The sequence below is a fragment of the Antrostomus carolinensis genome, unplaced genomic scaffold, assembly GCF_000700745.2.
Source record: "Antrostomus carolinensis isolate BGI_N321 unplaced genomic scaffold, ASM70074v2 scaffold3595, whole genome shotgun sequence".
NCBI classification, from domain to species: domain Eukaryota; kingdom Metazoa; phylum Chordata; class Aves; order Caprimulgiformes; family Caprimulgidae; genus Antrostomus; species Antrostomus carolinensis.
This window is the reverse complement of record NW_010316926.1, coordinates 62,762-80,626: the sequence shown is the minus strand read 5'-3', so window position 1 is coordinate 80,626 and position 17,865 is coordinate 62,762. Positions and strand designations below refer to the sequence as shown.

General features: G+C 36.4%; 1 protein-coding gene across 1 annotated transcript; it reads left to right on the top strand.

Moving 5' to 3' along the window:
* Positions 1-913: 913 nt before the first annotated feature.
* STK17A (serine/threonine kinase 17a) lies at positions 914-17,174 on the top strand (the record flags this gene model as incomplete). Its single annotated transcript, XM_010168387.1, has 6 exons — positions 914-1,126; positions 7,433-7,577; positions 14,255-14,381; positions 15,138-15,186; positions 15,312-15,491; positions 16,353-17,174. Coding segments are annotated over 6 exons (1,048 nt in total), but the record flags the coding sequence as incomplete, so codon positions are not given.
* Positions 17,175-17,865: the final 691 nt, after the last annotated feature.

Sequence of the window (17,865 nt, the reverse complement as noted above, 5' to 3'; positions counted from 1 at the left end):
AGCAGGTGCTGTGGGACTCCACTGTAAGGAAGTTTAGAGCAGACACTTCAGTCCAAAACGCTGTGGAGGAAGTCTTCTGACGTAAGTGCTGCAGTGTGGTTTTAGCTGGCATGGTGTAACTCATCATGTGTGTTTTGTCAGCAGTGATGCTCCTTAACGTGGGTTAAGCACCCTGCTCAGTTCTGCTCAGTGTGCGTTTGTATTCACATTATCATTGTCACAAAAACTTTGTTAGAAAGCTTTATGTTGGCCAAGCTGCTTAATTATTTTTTTTTTTAATTATTCATGTTCCTTATTTATACAGTGAGACTAAGGGATTTTGAGAACTAGTCATCAAAAATCTCTGGCTGTTATCATTTGAGACATATCATAGTGAAAATACAAAGTGCTGTCTTTGAAAACACAGAGCAGAGTCTGGATACTGCATGGCAAATGGAGCAGGATTTTGAGCAGTTACTCAAGTACTAGTTGCTGCTGCCTTCAATATGGTGTGATATGTTAGAAAACAGCTACTGGGTTATTGTGATGTACTCATGGAAAGCATAAATTGCCTATTTGTACATTTTTGGTTTGCCAGATTTTTAATGAAAGGTTTGAGGGTAACTTAATCTCGTGAACCTGCATGGCTTGTTTATTCTGTATCTTTGAAATCTAGGTTCCTTGAATTGATGGGGTTTTTTAAAATTCCTGATTTATCATGGTGGTTAAATTACATTCTGAATTGTGGTGTTGCTAACTTGCAAGTGTAAGGATTATCCCTCAGCAAGGCATCTTCTTAAATTTAGAACATATTTTAAATGTATCCACCAATAGTGATTTAGTTCAAGTTTCCTGAAATGTTAATTTACAAGGGCAATACTAAAGTTGTCACTAAGGGACTTCATTTTAACTTAAAATTCTTCTTTAATTTCAGGGGAAAATTTGCAGTGGTGAAGAAATGTATCCAGAAAGACACTGAAAAAGAATTTGCAGCAAAATTCATGAGAAAAAGAAGAAAGGGCCAAGACTGTCGGATGGAAATAATCCATGAAATTGCAGTCCTTGAGCTGGCACAGTGCAACCTTTGGGTCATTAACCTGCATGAAGTTTATGAAACTGCAACAGAGATGATCTTAGTCCTGGAATAGTGAGTATTAGTAATAATTCCTGAACAAGCTTCTGCAGTATTTGCTTAAAATTAATAATGTAAAAATATTGTGTATCATTATGAATAATGTGAAAATATTTTATTGCTTGCCTGTTATACCTGCTTGAGTTCAAAAAGAATTGCTAAGAAAATCAGTATTACAAGAAGTTATGTGCAGTCTTGTAACTACTGCAGATTATAATAAAATTCTCCAATTACGTAATATCTTTCAAAGTTGAACTATAATTTATGTAGTTAATCTTTAGTGAAATATGAACTGTGTACACTCCCTACTTGTAAAAGAGGAAGAGGAAGGAAGCAGTAAGTATCTGTTCAAAAACTGGAGTTTATTTAATTGACAGTGACAAAGATGGGGTGAAATCTGGGGGTTTTCTACCAGATATGGAAATGGTATTGAAAGCAATGTCATTGTTTAAAAGGAACTATCAAAAACCCCTTAGACCTACAAGGAAAACTTTCCAAATCATTATTTTTTGGGGAACAAAAAGAGTAGGAGGATTCAGACCTACTGAAAGTAGTTTCTTTCACATGATGTTTAACTTGTGACTCTACATTTCTCTTTGTGTTTTCCCCCCTTGAGTTTGTCCAGATGTGTGTTCTGCAGCTGTTGTGACTGTTCAGCCAATATGCCAGTGGCTTAGATGTTTGACATCTAGGTTCCAAGAGACAGCCACATGCTTGTTGCTGTTCCACTCTGTTAAGATCCTTTTCAAGCTCTATGGATTTTAAATAACTAGGAGAGGACCAGTGAGGCTCAATAGTTCAGAAGGGACTTAACCTGTCTGCTAAGATAAATCTTGTTTATACAGCTCTTTTCTTGCTTGAGAAGGAAAAGAAATGGTGAGAAATCTTGTGTCCTAATCTGATCTTGTTTAGAAGTCAAAAGAAGCTGTTTCTTTAAAGGTCAGTGAAATGGAATGAGACTGTGTGCTATGGTAAACTTCCTTCTAGAACACATTTTTTCAACTTCCTTATGCCCTTATAGAATTAATGATTTATGAAATATTCAAGTATCTGTTATAATGCAAAGGCATGACAGAGCTTCTGGAGTTTTAACTGCTGTTATTGGAGACTCATAAATACACACTTTAAATATTAGCAGCACAGATCTAACTAGAATACAGTTTAAATTTCTAGATCCTGTAGGAATATAGCACAAGCAGTAGAATCCAAAGCTTGATATGAGCAGTGGGTTTTGTGATCATTTTAATGCAAAATAGCTAGTTTTCTTTTAAAACTCAATTCTCTTACAGTTGCCAAACATTTTTAATCCAAAGCATTAACTAGGTGGTTAAGTAGTCACCAGGTTGTTCAGTAATTAGCAACATTATTGGTTTTATATGCATCGAAGAGTCATACCTTGTTTCAGATAAACAGCTGTGTGTTAAGAGTTGTAATTTACAAAAACAATCTTTCCCTGACTTCAGCAAATATGTCTGGATGCTTCTTTAATGTCAGCATGTTCCAGAAACGTGTTGCAACAAAACAGGTATGAATGTTAGTAGATTTCTGACATTCGGTATGCAGAGGATTAAAGAACATACATATCTAGACTGCAAGCTTCTCTGGGGCATTTCAGTTTCTATTAAGCTTGATGGTCTGTGTGGCAGATCTTTATCTTGGGAAGGAGAAAAACAAATACTTAATTGTTGGCCATTAACTTTATCTGCTAAGGTTTTACAGTTGCTGGTCTTGATGTTGAATCTGTCATAAGGAGTGAGGGGGACACCTAGTGCTTTGCCTTCATGAAGAGAAATATTAGTATTAGATGGAGACGTGGAGGATTGTCTTTCAAGTGCTATCAGTTTTTGACAGAAACCAAACTTAAAATTGGCCACTAACTGTTAATATTAAGTTCTAAGCAATAAGGGGAAGCAACGAGGCATTACAGTGTTGGCTTCATCTGTAGGATAGCAAATCAGTGGCTGCCTGCATCCACCCTGACAACAGGCTCTGACTTTTGTTTGTTGTCACAAGACCTCAAACAGAAGATTTAAGTAGGAATTGAAGGGCTAAGTAAGTCTGAAGTAAATTCTTTGGAAAGCCTGGAATTAATCTGTGGGTCAGTCATGTTTCTGTATTTCAGTGAAAATGGAATGAATGAAAAATAGAAGTGGACTTTACTGAAAAAAAAAAAAAAGTAGAGGTAAAGTCTAGGAAACACGACTCATCAGATACAAAAGGAAAAATCAAAATTGATAACTTCTGGGTTCAATATTTGTATGCAACCTACCTGGCTTTTTTCAATTTCTTTTGAAAGAAAGAGCAACTTCCTTGCTTACCATCTAGTGGTGTGCCTAGCCAAGGAAAGGAGGGTATGACTGTCAGCAGTAGTGAACGTGGACCTTTCACAGTGTTACAACCACCTTGGTTTGATCTTCTTCTAATACAAGCTCTGTGTTCAAAAAGTAGATCAATTTTCATTTATCTTCCAAAGATAAACCCTTTCAAGAAAGGCTTTTGACAGAGCATAAGATTCAGGAAGTAAGTTTTTGGTCCTTGCAGACTATATATGGTCTCGCTCAGCATTTGAAATCAAGTGTATTCTAGGAACTTGTTATCTACATATCTGTACTCTGAGGATTTGTACTTCTCAGTCTTTCTTAATGTCTGATCCATTAAAGCTGGAGGAACGTTTAATTTTTTCAGATGCATTGAAATAGATTTGTTCAGTCTTTTTCTAATGGTACACTAAATTACTGTGTTAGTTTATTGTTAAGTGCACTTGAAAGAAGTAGGATGCTAAATTCCATACAGGGCATTGTTAAGATATGTTTCAAGGAAGATAAGCAGTCTCCACTGAGTTTAAAGTCAACAGAACTGTAACCAAGATTAATGCTCCAGACTTCCAAATGACTTTTAGCTTGTTTATGCTGATAAGCAGTAATAAAATGTTAGCATGCTTTTCATTGATGAAGAGCAGTTGGATTTCACTTGAAACTACAGAGAAGTTAATAGCACAACAGTACTTTCATAAACAAATTAAAATAGCTTTTAAGTTTGGAAAAAATTCTTATGCATTTTTTTCATACACCTAGTTAAGGGAGTGTCTACTAGAGAAATAATGCATTCTAAGGAAAACTGGATTTCAAAACATGATGTTCATAAATAGTTCCTTGTTTTCAGATTGAGGGCTTGTTTTCCGAAGGACTTTCTGGTCTCAAGGACAATACTTTACTTTTATCCCCTAGGAAAGTTTTCTGTGGAGGTGTGGAAGGGGTGCCCTGTGGTTTGCAAAGTTCTTATTTCATAATGACCATTAGAAAAGCTACAGCTTAATGGTAAATGTGTTCTGAGAGGAAAAATGAGTAATAAACACCAGAGAACTCATAGTCTGTGTATATACAGAAATCCTAGCAATCACATGCCCATACTGTTTTCCTAGCAGGTATTTTAATTCCTTCTGTGTTTTGATTTTTTTTTTCCCCCTGAATTCTAGCAAAGGAATACAGAATAACTGAGTTGAAAGCATTGTTAAAGAGCTTGGCAAAATCTGACATAGGTGTGCAGAAGAATCTTTGTGGAGTTGGTTTTGACATTGTACTTCCAACCACTTGTGACTGAGTTGGCTCACAGCCAGCTGACTGTTTTGCTTAAGGGAATCAATTAAGCTCACTCCCCAGCAACAATCCACAAAACAGTCTTGCAGGAACAAATTTCCCCCCTGTTCTCATAAAAAGTTGCTAGTTACTTGTTTGAATGTGGTAATTTTGGAGACAGAATGAATTGTCCAGCAGGAGTTGTTCTGTCTGCATCCTAAGTATCAAAAGTCGATCAAAAAATGGAACGTTGCATGTGAAACCAGCTTTCCATGCTTATTTTTTGTGTCAAGCTCAGTGTATTTGTCTGTGGTAGCTGGGAATGGCTGTTTCCTAAGTCATGAAGTGGGTGTGCATGTGTAAGGGCTGCACTTGCTTGTCTCACTCTTAAAAATGCCGATGAACCTAGACATCTTCATAAGGGCTGCAAGGTACTTAAATACCTTTTTTTTAAAATAAAGTTTTTTGGATCAAGAGTTTTCTCCTCTCATGTGGCATTGCTGTCCCTTGATTTCAGTGATGGGACATTGCTTCAGCTTCTATTGCCCTGACTTTTAACGCATTTAATTCAAAGTTCTCTTGAAGTGTAGTATTAAAATTCTAGTTAGCTTGGTGCCTACTTCAATGGTAATTTGTTTATTAATGTAACTTAATTATAACAGATGTCTACCAAGTAGACATATAGCAAACAGAGCTTTATAAGGTCCCTGTTTTGCTGATTCTTTTCAGCTGGATCTATTAAAAATAAAGTTGACAACAGCAGGTTTTGGGTAGAAATCCTATTTCACAGAATTAAATGTCAAAGGTATTGTTTTGCTTATTGTAAGTGGCAGAGCCATACCAGCAGAATCCCCGGGTTGTTGCTATAAAACACATCGTGTTAGTAATTTTGGTAGTATATCTTATCTCTGTATGTACCTTATTATTCACTGCTACAAGGAATTAAATCATTCTTCCAAGCAACATATTGTGTCATTTTATAAGCAGAAAGTTTAATTTATTGATTACAGTAGATGTTTTTGTATCCCTGTCTTGAAGATCCAATTGATGCTGCTTTTTGAAGGAATTTGTTTTAGAATATTAGAATACACTAGCCTGTGTCCAATTTAAAAATGGCATTAAGATCTGAATCCTGTTCAAAGCTGAAATATTACTGACTTTTTACTGAATTAAATTAAAATGTGCTGAAGAAAGGTGTGATAGTGTCAGGTTTATGCAATTTTTTTTAGAATAATTAAAGTATTAATACTCCTTTGAAAACCTCATTTTATTCTTCAGCTCTATCATCTTTGATACATGATGAAGAAAAATAATTTAATGGACTTGTCTTTTTTTAAAAAGAAAATCTTAGTTTAATAAATGAAATTGTACTGCTGTACTAGTTAGCATATAGAACAGAAATATAAAACTCTTTAGAAAAAATTAAGATGTAACCCTCATTTAAATTCTTTTTTCTTGTAAGACAATCTGCAGGGAGAATTTTAAACGGTAATGAGAATATCTGGGAAGGCAGAAAACTTTTTTATAAACCATGAGGCCTTTTAAGGTACTAGGACTGTAACAGCAAAGTTAGTATAGGCAAAATGAAAATCTGAGTATATTTAAGTGTTCTTTTTCTAGGGGTACATAATCCAAATGCACCATTTTTGTAGGACTCACATTTGCTGTTATATTCATGTTGCCTCTCTGTCTTCTGGTTTGCCTAGGTAATGTAATGTATTAAAAAAGAGCAGGCAAAGGCAGAATAGAGGGCTGTGCCTCAATAAAGATTAACGCTTGTGCAAAGTCATGCTTGGCATGCCACCGTTTGGGGTAACTGGAGAAGATGCTGTCCTCAGGGGTTTCACCATCTTTCACTAAGGGATGATTATAGAATTTCACACAGAACAAAAAGTGTGTATGTGTTGATTTCATAGTAGTAATTCAACAATCTGTATGCAAAATGGCCCCACTCTAATGTTCTTATGCCCGTTCTTGTTTTAAGGTGGAGCCTCTGCTCTGCTGCTTTTACTTTTGATGCTACGTGGTTATGTTGTAAAACAATTTTAGTTCTCTAGAGCCACTGCTATACAGAGCTGGTACAGCATGTGGCTTCGGAGTACTTTAAAAACATTCATTCATCTCTAGTTATTTTTATAATTTGTTCCTTTGTTATTTAGTTAAACATATATAAACAAAAGATAAGGAAGCAAGCTGACAGCTGAAATTCTCAAAAGTAATTTTTAGATGAAAGCTATTTAGAAGCTTAATGCATCCCTGTATACCAGAGACTTCACAAACAATTCAGTTGTAGACCTCACATTTAGTCTTTTGAGTACATGCAGAGTGTTCTGAGGAGGACTGGGGGTTTTGCTTTGTGTTTACAAAGGCTTACCTTGGCCAAATTTCCATGTAGTTTCGTAGGAATGGCAAAAGGGACATCTTTTATGTAAACACTGCCCTTAAACAAATGTGGCATTCACCTTAAAGTATAGTCAGTAGTGTTTCCAAAATAGTCCCCAACATTTCAGTAGTATTCATATTCTCTAACCTAAGTGACTAAGATTTTTGCTTCTCTCCAAAGCTGCCATACTGCAGAGAAGTCTTCCTAGACTGTAAAAGTTTGCCAAACTTGAATAACTGAAAATATCACAATTGGATGCTACTGCCTGCTGATCTTGCTCACGCTAAATAAAATAGTGCAAGTAGAACAAAATGGGTGCTATAACTTAGTCTTTGGAATAATAAAATCTGTATTGTTCCGTAGTGCTGCTGGAGGTGAAATCTTTGACCAGTGTGTGGCTGAAAGAGAAGAAGCCTTCAAAGAAAAAGATGTTAAACGACTTATGAAGCAGATCTTGGAAGGAGTTTCATTCTTGCACAGAAACAACGTGGTTCACCTTGACTTAAAGGTAAGATTGTTGCTGTGTTTTTCTCATTAATTTTTTATCTGCTAACTTTCTTGTTGGTCATATGTCATACTAATGCTAACTTGTAATTAACAGTAATTTTTATCTAGTTATTCCTCAAACAATAAAATGCAACCTTTGGGATGCAGTGGGCACCAGGGATGCAAGCCTTGCTAATCGTATTTCTATGATTATGTCAAATATAAACTTCATTTGATGAAGTGAAATGTAACGAATTCAGAAGTAGATTTGTGTTGCATCTTAAATGGTGAATGAGTGCTCGGGGTAAGACCTGACTCATTTTTAAAGTGCAATAAAAATATCTGGGTATTACATGGCCATTGAAAAATAGGTTTGCTTTTTGTATTGACTTGAGTTTTAATGAAGGAGAAGGATGGCAGAGACACTGTTATAGTGTTAAGTGTAATGTTTCAGAATGAAGTGTTCATATAGGACTGGAAAACAGTATATTAATGTGCTAAATACATTTATAACACTTCAGTATTTTTAAAAAAATTATTATGAAACTTAATTTAAATGTTTGTCATTTACTGCCAAACAGTTGGCTAACACCCTATTGATATATAAAGTATCATGATTTACTGGAGTAAATATTTTTTCCTTATTGAAAAGCAGTTTTGACCCAAATCAAGAGAAAAGTACAGTTGCCATTGTACAAAATTCAGAGCATTGCTTATGGTTAAGAAGGGAGTTGTAACAGAGATCCAGAAAACTATCCTCTCCCATTGGCAGCAAGCTGCAGTTAATTTTCTTTCGTTTCCATCTATACACTCATATGGAAGATGCAAATTTATCTCATTCTGAGGTTGAACTTAGGTATTACTAAGCAAGGCAGTATAAAAAGTATCTTACATTAAAATTTTTGAATTATTTTTACGTGTTCAATTCCCATATTTACTAACTATGTCGTAAGCTGCTACATGTTAGTTCTGTTCTCTTGCTGAGATCCTTACTTACACTTAATTGCATTTTGGCAGTATTACAAAGCTACCAGCAGATTCCAGTATCACGCTGTACATACTTAATGTATAACCTAGCACATTATGAACCACTCATCAGCTAAAGCAGATGATGAGTAATATTTACACACAAATATGTCACCCGCCTGGTTTTCCACTCATTTATTCAAATTATCTGTGGAGTAGCCCATTGATTTAGTCATACACGTAGAATATTAATAATTGTACTAAAATAATTAATGGAAAATTTTTAGCAAGTGATGTGAGAATAAGTGTTCAGAAGGACTAAAAAATGAGCAGTTAGAATTCCTTAAAGTTCCAGTATGTTTATACGAGGTACTGTGTCTCTACTATGGTTGGCCATTGAATTTCTTTGCTTCAAAGTGTGCAGAATTAAAACATATCTTTTGTGGACAGTATATATTCACACATGTTTGTAGTTAAAGCTTTATCAATGGGGTATCTGTAACCAGAAATGCGTTGGGCTTTGTTTGACTAAGATAATGACAAATTAGACTGGGGTGTGCATTACAGATTTCAGACAGGTTGCTTTTTCAACGTTCAGAAAAAGCTTACTTAAAAACTTTCCAACTGATCAGAAAACTTATGTTATAAAATTGAGCATATCCAGTTCTCACTGAAAGATCCAGCATTGCTTTAGCTTTTAAAGTTAATTAGCAGAGCAAATTGTCTAGTGTTTGAGTTTGATGTATTTATACGTTACTGCAGTGTGCAATGTGTTTTTGAAAAGTCAATCTTAATAGGAGTCCTAATTGCAGTGTGATTATTTTCATTATATATAAGACTATTGGTCTTTTGCAAAATAAGGTTTAGGGAAGTCTTTAGAATATTGGCAAACAAAGATGATGGGAACTGTAGGATTAAAAACCATGACTTGCAAAGATTGATTGACCCGCATGCCTTGCTGGTCTTTAAAAAAAGACCCATTTTTCAAGGAACTGAAAAATTGAAGTTGGGTGCTGGTTTTGGCTGCATAATAAAACCCACTGGCCTCAAACCATCTTCTGTTGTATAGTGTGGCTCATGCTGCTTTACCTAGTGGCTTACAGCACCATGGAATTTACTAAATACTTGGTTTTGTGAGGTGACATCTGGAAGACTTGTGCAAAGTGTACTGCTGTTAAGCAAGGTGTTTGCCTATATCAAAAGGTTTACAGATTCTTGCTAAAATGTTTTCCCTGTGCTGTTAGTTTCACCTTTGGGTCTCTAAAGGTTTCCCTTTCATTTGTCTGGGACAAATACCTTTGGGAAAACTCCATCCAATTTTCCATATGTTGCACCTTAAAAAAAGTCAGGCTCTGTGTGAAGAAGAATTTAAGTCAAAATGGTTGTCAGAACGTGATTGTCAGCTTGTTGTTGTAGTTTTATATTATAAATCTAATCAACCAGATCTATGACACTGACAGCTAGCTTGCTTTAGCTTCTGTCTGCCCCCTTAACAGATGCAAGATTTTTCCCATGAGACTAAACACTGCAGAAAAAAGTGAGATATTTTGATGTGGCTTGGCAAAGTTGACATTTGATTATTTCTCTCCAAAAGCATGGTTCTCCTGAAAGATGGTTGAAATGTGGCTTGTTCTTAATAGCAAACTACAATCATATAATCCAGTTTTGACTTGGAGAAAGAGCAAATATAATGCTACTGAGTGCAAATTAAGTATCACTTGACAGTATTGTGTTGATGCTATTTAATTTGCAGGGTGTGCATAGATCGTAGTCAGGAGTCTTTCATCTCCTCTTAATGGTGCATAAAAGCTGCAGAGTAAGGGAAGCTTTCTTTCTCTGTGTTGTCATTTGCTGTTTGGCTTGGGCTTGAACTGGTGTTTGGTAAAAGCTTAAAGTAGCTGGGAATGGAAGAGAATTTTAAAAGGCGTGGGGGTTGAGGAAGGACTAGCTGCCTCTTGTCTACAGCGGAGATAGGTAGAGAGCCTTCCCTCCACGCAGCACTCTCCTGTAGTGCCTGTAACTCTGCTTATCCAACAGACCACTTTTCCCTTCCTCCTTCTGTATTGTTTTCAAGGCACTGTGTCCAGTGAGGACAACTAGCAAAATCATTATTTGAAATTGGTTTGGTTGCCATTTTACACCAATATTCAGCAAGAAAACTAATGCAATTGCAAAAGAAGTGGCCTGTTACACGAACATTACAGATTAACTTTCTCAACTGAGTTTTCCAGGTGGATTAAGGCGGAATGTTTGTTAAACAGAAGTGTAGTATTAATAGAAGTGTAGTATTCCTTGTCTAAAGGAACACCTAGGAAATGAGTTAAAAATTAAAATATCAATTTTTCAAGGCAAAAGAAAAGTTTAATCTGGAGTTCAAACCTTTATAGCAATTAGAGCAAAGCTGTTTGTTAATAGGCAGATATAGAGTATCCAGTTTATACAGAGCCTATTTTGATTATAACCTTATATCTTAATTTATGGGCCTTGCATTGCTTATTTTGGGGAATAAAGTGTAATGCCAGACTGAAATGTCTACTCTTTTAGTGACTGTTGCATTTTTTCAGCTTCTACACATTGACCAAAAAAAACCCAAACCCAACCCCCAAGCAAATTCTGCTCTTACATTTCAATTATTTGAAGACATGAGAGTCCTTTAGCCTTTTTTAGGGCAGACTAGTCAGCCTAGTTTAGTATCTTTACAGACAATGTACCTGGGGTATCCCAGCTGGTCTGTTTTTCTTGTTTCCCCATTATTCCTTGGGTAATTCCTGTCTTTTCTTCTAGGGATCTGATTTTTTTTTTTTTAATAGTATTGTAAAATCAGGTACTTAACTTCATTAATATTGCAGGTAAAGGTGAGGCATTGATTAGTTTAAAAACATTAAATTTATTCTATTTTTTAGGTCATAGTCTTCTTGAAACCAGCTAAAGATGAAAGAAATATTAGGGCCACGAGCTTATAGAAATGTCTGGAATAATGGCAAATTTGCAATGGATGGATTTTGCCAAGATTCCAAAACCTGCTGGCATGGTCAGGTTGAAGGGTGCCCTAATTACAAATTATTTGTGTAACTTGTGGAATAAGTTTCCAGGTAAGACCAGATCTTTGTATGCATTGCAGGCCTTAAGTCTGGCCTTTGCACTGACGTTCATAGTGCCAAGAGAGCAATGTTCTTCACGTGACAGTAGTTTAGTCCAATTTCAGTGAAAAATGTAAGACTGGTTAGTATTTGTAATGATAAACGATGCTTTTCACGCTGTTACTCTGAACATGACGATACAGGTATAACCAGCATCTCAAATTCCTAAAGCCCAAGTTGCTAGTTGTTGACAGTATGCCTGGAAAATACAACTTTTTGTCTTGTTTTTAGAATCTTTCCCAAGATACCTGTTCCTGGCTGTACTAACTGTGGCATAGAGCTGGACTCATGCAGCCACATCATGTGGTTTCTGTGCACATACCAGTCTTGTAGCACAGTACATCCATTCAGATTGTCCATTTAGCCAAGGATTTTTTTTTTCTTTTCATGTTTTTGTTCAGTGCACAACATAAGAGGATCTAAACTGGAACCTTTAAGCCTCATTGCAGTAGGGGGGCAGGTTTTTAAATGTCATTTGACAGTTTTCATCAGTCATTATATTACTGCTTGATGGTAAGAGCCAAAGGCCCTTTGTAGAAGGACTACCAGGAGAGCCTCTGGCCTGCATATCTCTTGCCTTTGTGGGCTGATCACTGTTAGGCAAACCTAGATGTATTCTAGCAGAGGAAAAACAAAAGAGAAACAGCATTACAGATGTGGGAAAATGCTCTTCCTTCTGAAAAGTTTGAGAGTAATTGTGTCCAGCTGAAAAGTATGGTACATGCAAAGCTATGGCTTCTTTAAGGGTTCCTGCTGGTCGCTTCACATGAACCCCATAATGATAACAAGTGGTATTTCATTATTAATTGATTTAGGGTTATGACTCAATACATCCTGTAGCCAGATTTTATTTTTTTTTCTGCATAGGTGTGTTTTGAGCAATAAGATTGGGTTTTAAAAAAAAGACAATAAAAACTTCTGGCAACTACATTACCTACTAAAATATTATAATACAGGGTATAAGGGTTTCATGAAATGTTTCAATTAAAAACTTTTCCTCGTTTAAATATAGAGAAGAAATGCTTTTTCTCAAGCTTTCTATTTGCTTCTTCAGAAAGTAACTAAATTTCCCACTGGGAAGAACATCTGAGAGGCTAATTAGGGAGGCATGGTCAGCTTTTTTGGATGTTTGCTTTTCTAATACAAATACAGAATAAGAAATGTGAACTATAAAGCATATGGTAACGTGCAGCTCCAGAAGCCTTTGTATGGCCACCAGATCCCAGTTTGTCAGGAAAAAATAAACTGTTCTCAACAGATAAATTTACAAACAGAAAATGGATGGATAACCTCGTGGAGTCAGTTTGAAATACCGTGGTTTAACTTTGCAGGAATGAAAGAACTTGACTTTGTTTAGGACTTGCAGCAAGGAGAACTGGCCCAAAGTTTTTAAAGTGTTCTTGCAGAGTTTTATTTCTGTGTTCAAAAGCAAGGCCATTCATGTGAAAACGTGCCTCCCTGATTGACTCAGGACTGAGGAGAGAATGGCTCGGTGAAAAAGGAGGGACAGACTGTAAGTGATGGTGTTAATCCGGTTGGGTTATCAGTCAGGGATCGCTTTGCTGTTCTTACTCTTTTGCTCTCTTCCCTTTTCAACCACTCCTGATGCAGGATGATCCAGGTTCCCAGTAAATAAAAGCTTCTTCACTTCCATAGAACCTGTGCTCACCAGAGGCAGGAACGCAGCAGTGTCAACTGTCAGTGTTACCATTCGGAGGAGTTAATGATAGAACCCAATGTGATCATTGGCCTGGGGACAGGGAGGGTCACACCTTTTTGGGGTTTGGGGGGTTTTTTTGGCAAGGGTATGCTTCAGTTGCAAAAAATCTCTTAAGACCTGTTGTCTAAAGTTAGTTTTCAGTTTTGTTTGTTTTGTTGTTTTGTTTGGGTTTTTTCTTTTAACTGAGGTAGCATTTAAAATAGACAGTAAGGAACTTCTTAATGACCACAAAGTTGCTTTGAAGGATGACAGCCAAGATCTAGTGACGTCAGAGCAAACAAGTTTACCCAAAGGTGATGCTCTTACAAACCTGTTTTTCAGGCTGCTGTATTTAAATTTAAAACTTTTTTCAGTTAGCGTTCTGTAATACAATTGTTTGTACTTTGAACAAGATTGAGGTTGGTTGCAACAGACTTTCTTTAAACAGGTGTAGTCAAAACTGGTTTGTGTGTTCAGGTTTTTTTGAAATGATTGGGTGTTTTTGGACACCCTTCAACAGGGGGTATTTTACACCATCTGTTGGAAGGAAGTGAAGAGGGAAGGGGAGTTAAAAAGGTGATATGAATGAATAAAGGTACAAATGTTGAGGTATTTATATGCTCTTGTTAAATGATAGCTATTGGCATGTGTTTTGTATGTGTTCTAAGCTAATAAAGGTAGATGTTTGATTCTCAGTTATGAACAGATAATCCTTCCACTCCTTTTAGCCTACATGTCTCTTCAGGTTCACCTTGGGGGGGAGGAAGTAAATGAACTGGGTATCGTACTTATGGAATGCATTATTGCTACTCATGATCTAAAATAATTATGCACTATGGTGTCATAGACGTTAGATCTGTGTGATCCTGAAAGTCTCCTCTTTTTGTTTTTCAGCCTCAAAATATCCTACTAACCAGTAAGTCTCCTTTGGGAGACATTAAGATAGTAGATTTTGGCCTTTCCAGAATAATGAAGAGCAGTGAGGAACTAAGAGAAATTATGGGAACTCCAGAATACGTAGGTAAGTTGTTACTACAGGAGTGATGTATAGTCCAGGCTTTTGGGGAGTAAAATGAGAAACTACCTCAATTTGATAAATACCAGAGTGGCTGTGTAGTTACTGTGTCAAAAGATCACGTTGTTACATGGACATGGTACTGCTCTAAAAGGTAGAACTGGCAAGCCTTGCCAGCCTAACGAGCGATAATTGTGTGCTGTGCTGACGATGAGTACGCTCTTTAGATGGTTCTTACCAGGAGTGATAACAAGTATTATTTGGATTAAAATTTCAAAATTGCATATTCACTCTCTGAATATGCAGTTTTAGCCTGTGGAGGTTTGTATCCATTTTATAAAAAAAAAATAATAAATAAATACAGGCCTTGAAAATGTTTGTGAAAATATCTTTAAGTTGTATGGTATAGTTTTATGGGTATGGGTTTCAGTGCTGGAATATACATTGTCAGATATTTCTGATTTTTCTGTAAGAAATTTGCATCTAGCTCCCTTAATTGGGAAGGAGACTGGCCCGGCTTCTGAATATGACAACAAAAGGAAAACGTTTGGTTTTTTGGGGTTTTGTTTTGTTTTGTTTTTTTTACTTAAAACCAATGAATTATAGTAATGACTTAAATAGAAATATATTGATTTCAAAAGACTGTCATGCTTTAAATGGTTTATCTTAAATTTTACCACATGCTTGTTATTGCACTCTATTACTACAATATAATGTCTGCATATAACAAAAAAACCCCCTTTTTTTTTCCCCCATGAATAGCTCCTGAAATTCTGAGTTACGACCCAATCAGTACAGCCACCGACATGTGGTAAGTTGAACAAATTAAGGGTCATCAGAACTTATTTTACTGAAAAGGGTTGTGTTTTGGTTTGTGTTTTTTTTTTTTTTTAATAAAATTAAAACCTGCTTTTCTGTTTTTTACTTTTAATGTAGGAGCATTGGAGTACTGGCATATGTTATGCTAACAGGGATATCGCCTTTCTTAGGGGATGATAAACAAGAAACATTCTTAAATATATCTCAAATGAACGTAAGTTTCTCTGGAGAAGACTTTGACCTCATATCAGAGTCTGCTGTGGATTTCATCAAAACTCTGCTGGTTAAGAAACCTGAGTAAGTAAAATACACAACTGTGTATGCTAATGTGTCAGAATGGATTTGTTTTAATTTTAATTTTTAAAGTATAAGGGAACTTTGATTATTCACATTTCATTGTGCTATTACTTTTCACGTATGTGAAAAGAGAATTCCTCCATTTCCCACCAAACCTGCATATTCTGAATGTATCCAAGTGTCAGTAATTCAAACTCAAACTGATTTCAGAAAGCTGTATATGAATCGTGGCACGTGGTACAGTTACTCACTTTCCTTGCAGGTACTTTGCTGATGTCTTTTAAATGAACTGTGCTTTGAGCCTTTTATGTTTAATGAGTTGGTAGAGTACCTTACTCTTTCCTGGTTCATTCGTGTCCTTTTCTCAATGGGCAGTAAATTGGAAATTCCAGGTCTCAAAATAGAAGTGGTGTTTTCTATGGAACTTCCAGTTCTTCATGGGGCATGTCACCTATTGAAATTGTCTCCTGCTTGTCTTCATGGGGCATGTCACCTACTGAAATTGCCTCCTGCTTGTCTGTGGGAATACTTTAAGAATGTAAGGATTGGATAAGTTTCTTATATGTTAAAAAAAAATATGTATAAACTTTGAAAGTTGTTTGGCAACATGGAAGTGTAAACTGATATTTAAGGATCTGTGAAGTCCTTTATTTTAAATGTTAGCAGTTCATCTCCTCGGGCTGCTGTTGGTCTTTTGTGGTGAAAGTAGCTATCAGCACTTTTTTTGTTTGTTTGTTTTATTTTATGAGTCTGTCTTTAATACCATCATATCCTTGGAATAATTTGTATGGCTTTCTTTTGCAAGGTGCTGGATTTCAAATTCATTTGGACATTTATTTATTTTAACACTTTCCTTTACAGGGACCGAGCAACTGCTGAAGAATGTCTTCAACATCCATGGTTAGAACAAAGCGATAATCCTGCTTGCAGGGCCTGGAATAAGAGTACAGGAGGGGAGACCAGCGACGTCGCCCAGAAAGATGCAGATTCCACCTCTGAAAAATCAGTAGATGCTGAGAAGACTGAAGAGGAAGAATCAATAGTGACAGAAGAACTAATTGTAGTGGCTTCATATACACTGGGACAATGCAGGCAGTCAGAAAAAGAAAAAGTAACTGAGCAGAAAGCCATTTCCAAACGATTTAAATTTGAGGAACCATTGCTGCAAGAAATACCAGGAGAATTCATTTACTGAACTGTGTGGAGCTTCATAGCTATAACTGGAAGGCAGTGTTTTCTACTAAACAAAAATATCCTAGCCAAGTGAATTTCTGATATGCAATAAATGTTCTAGATAAAAGAAAATGTTGATAAATGACATCCAAGGAAAATGTGCCAAGTTTTTAATTTCATGGAACAGATAAACAAGATTGCAAGTGGCTGACAGGAATTTAACAAAAAGCTTATTTTTGTTTGTAATTTTTATTTCTGGGGGTTTTTTGTTGTTGTTGCTTGATAGCAGAGTTTTTGTTAATTGTTCCAGTGTTCTGGAGAAGTTGACATTGGAAGTGTTTCAGTGACAGATGTCAAGAGGAGTATTTTAGGATATGTTTTGGCATTTAATGCAAATATATAATGCTGGGTTTTCCTCAAACACCTTTTAGCACTCCTGACTTCAGTGGACCTATCTACTGATTTAAAAATTGTATGAGAGGAGAATTTGATCAACTGTTTTGACATAGAGTTTTCAAAGTTATACTGTGTATATATTCCTTTGTTTACACCAAGGACCCAGACTCATCTGGTGTACAGCCAGACAGTGAGCTGCGCTTCTCTAAGAAGAGATGCACGTGTCTCACAGGTAAAGAAATAAATCTGTATTGGGGAACAACTCCAGATCACAGTGGTGATAGTTCTTTATTTGAGAGCACAATAAAATCCTGCTCCAGAGGGTGGTGAATTTGCTTAAGTCAGTCACTCTTGAGAGCCAGGGAAGATCGCTCCCTTCCCCTCCCTCTTGTGTTGGGTGAGATGTCCCAGCAGAATCCAGCTCCATGTGACTGCACACTGTTGGTGAATGGAAAAATGAATGACAGAGGGTCTGATATAGCTCTGCTGAAGCTACTGAAGTTCTCTCCACTGACTTCACCATGTTAGGTCAGACAGCTTGTCCAACTAGTGATAAATCAGCCTTCAATTCCACCCTCTCCCCAGAACCCAGCTGGGGTTTCACTGGGAGCATGAGGTCATTTCTGCCTTCTTTCTGTTCCTCTAACTGCTGCTTTAAGGAAGAAAGAAGCATCCTTAGGCTAAATTGCATAACCTTGTTCAACACAGCTATCAGATGAGGAAGGAGATACTGCTTCCTCTGAAACAGTGAAGCACAACTTGTACTTTGTGCGTCCCAATCACTCTCCCTTAGACACCTGGAAAA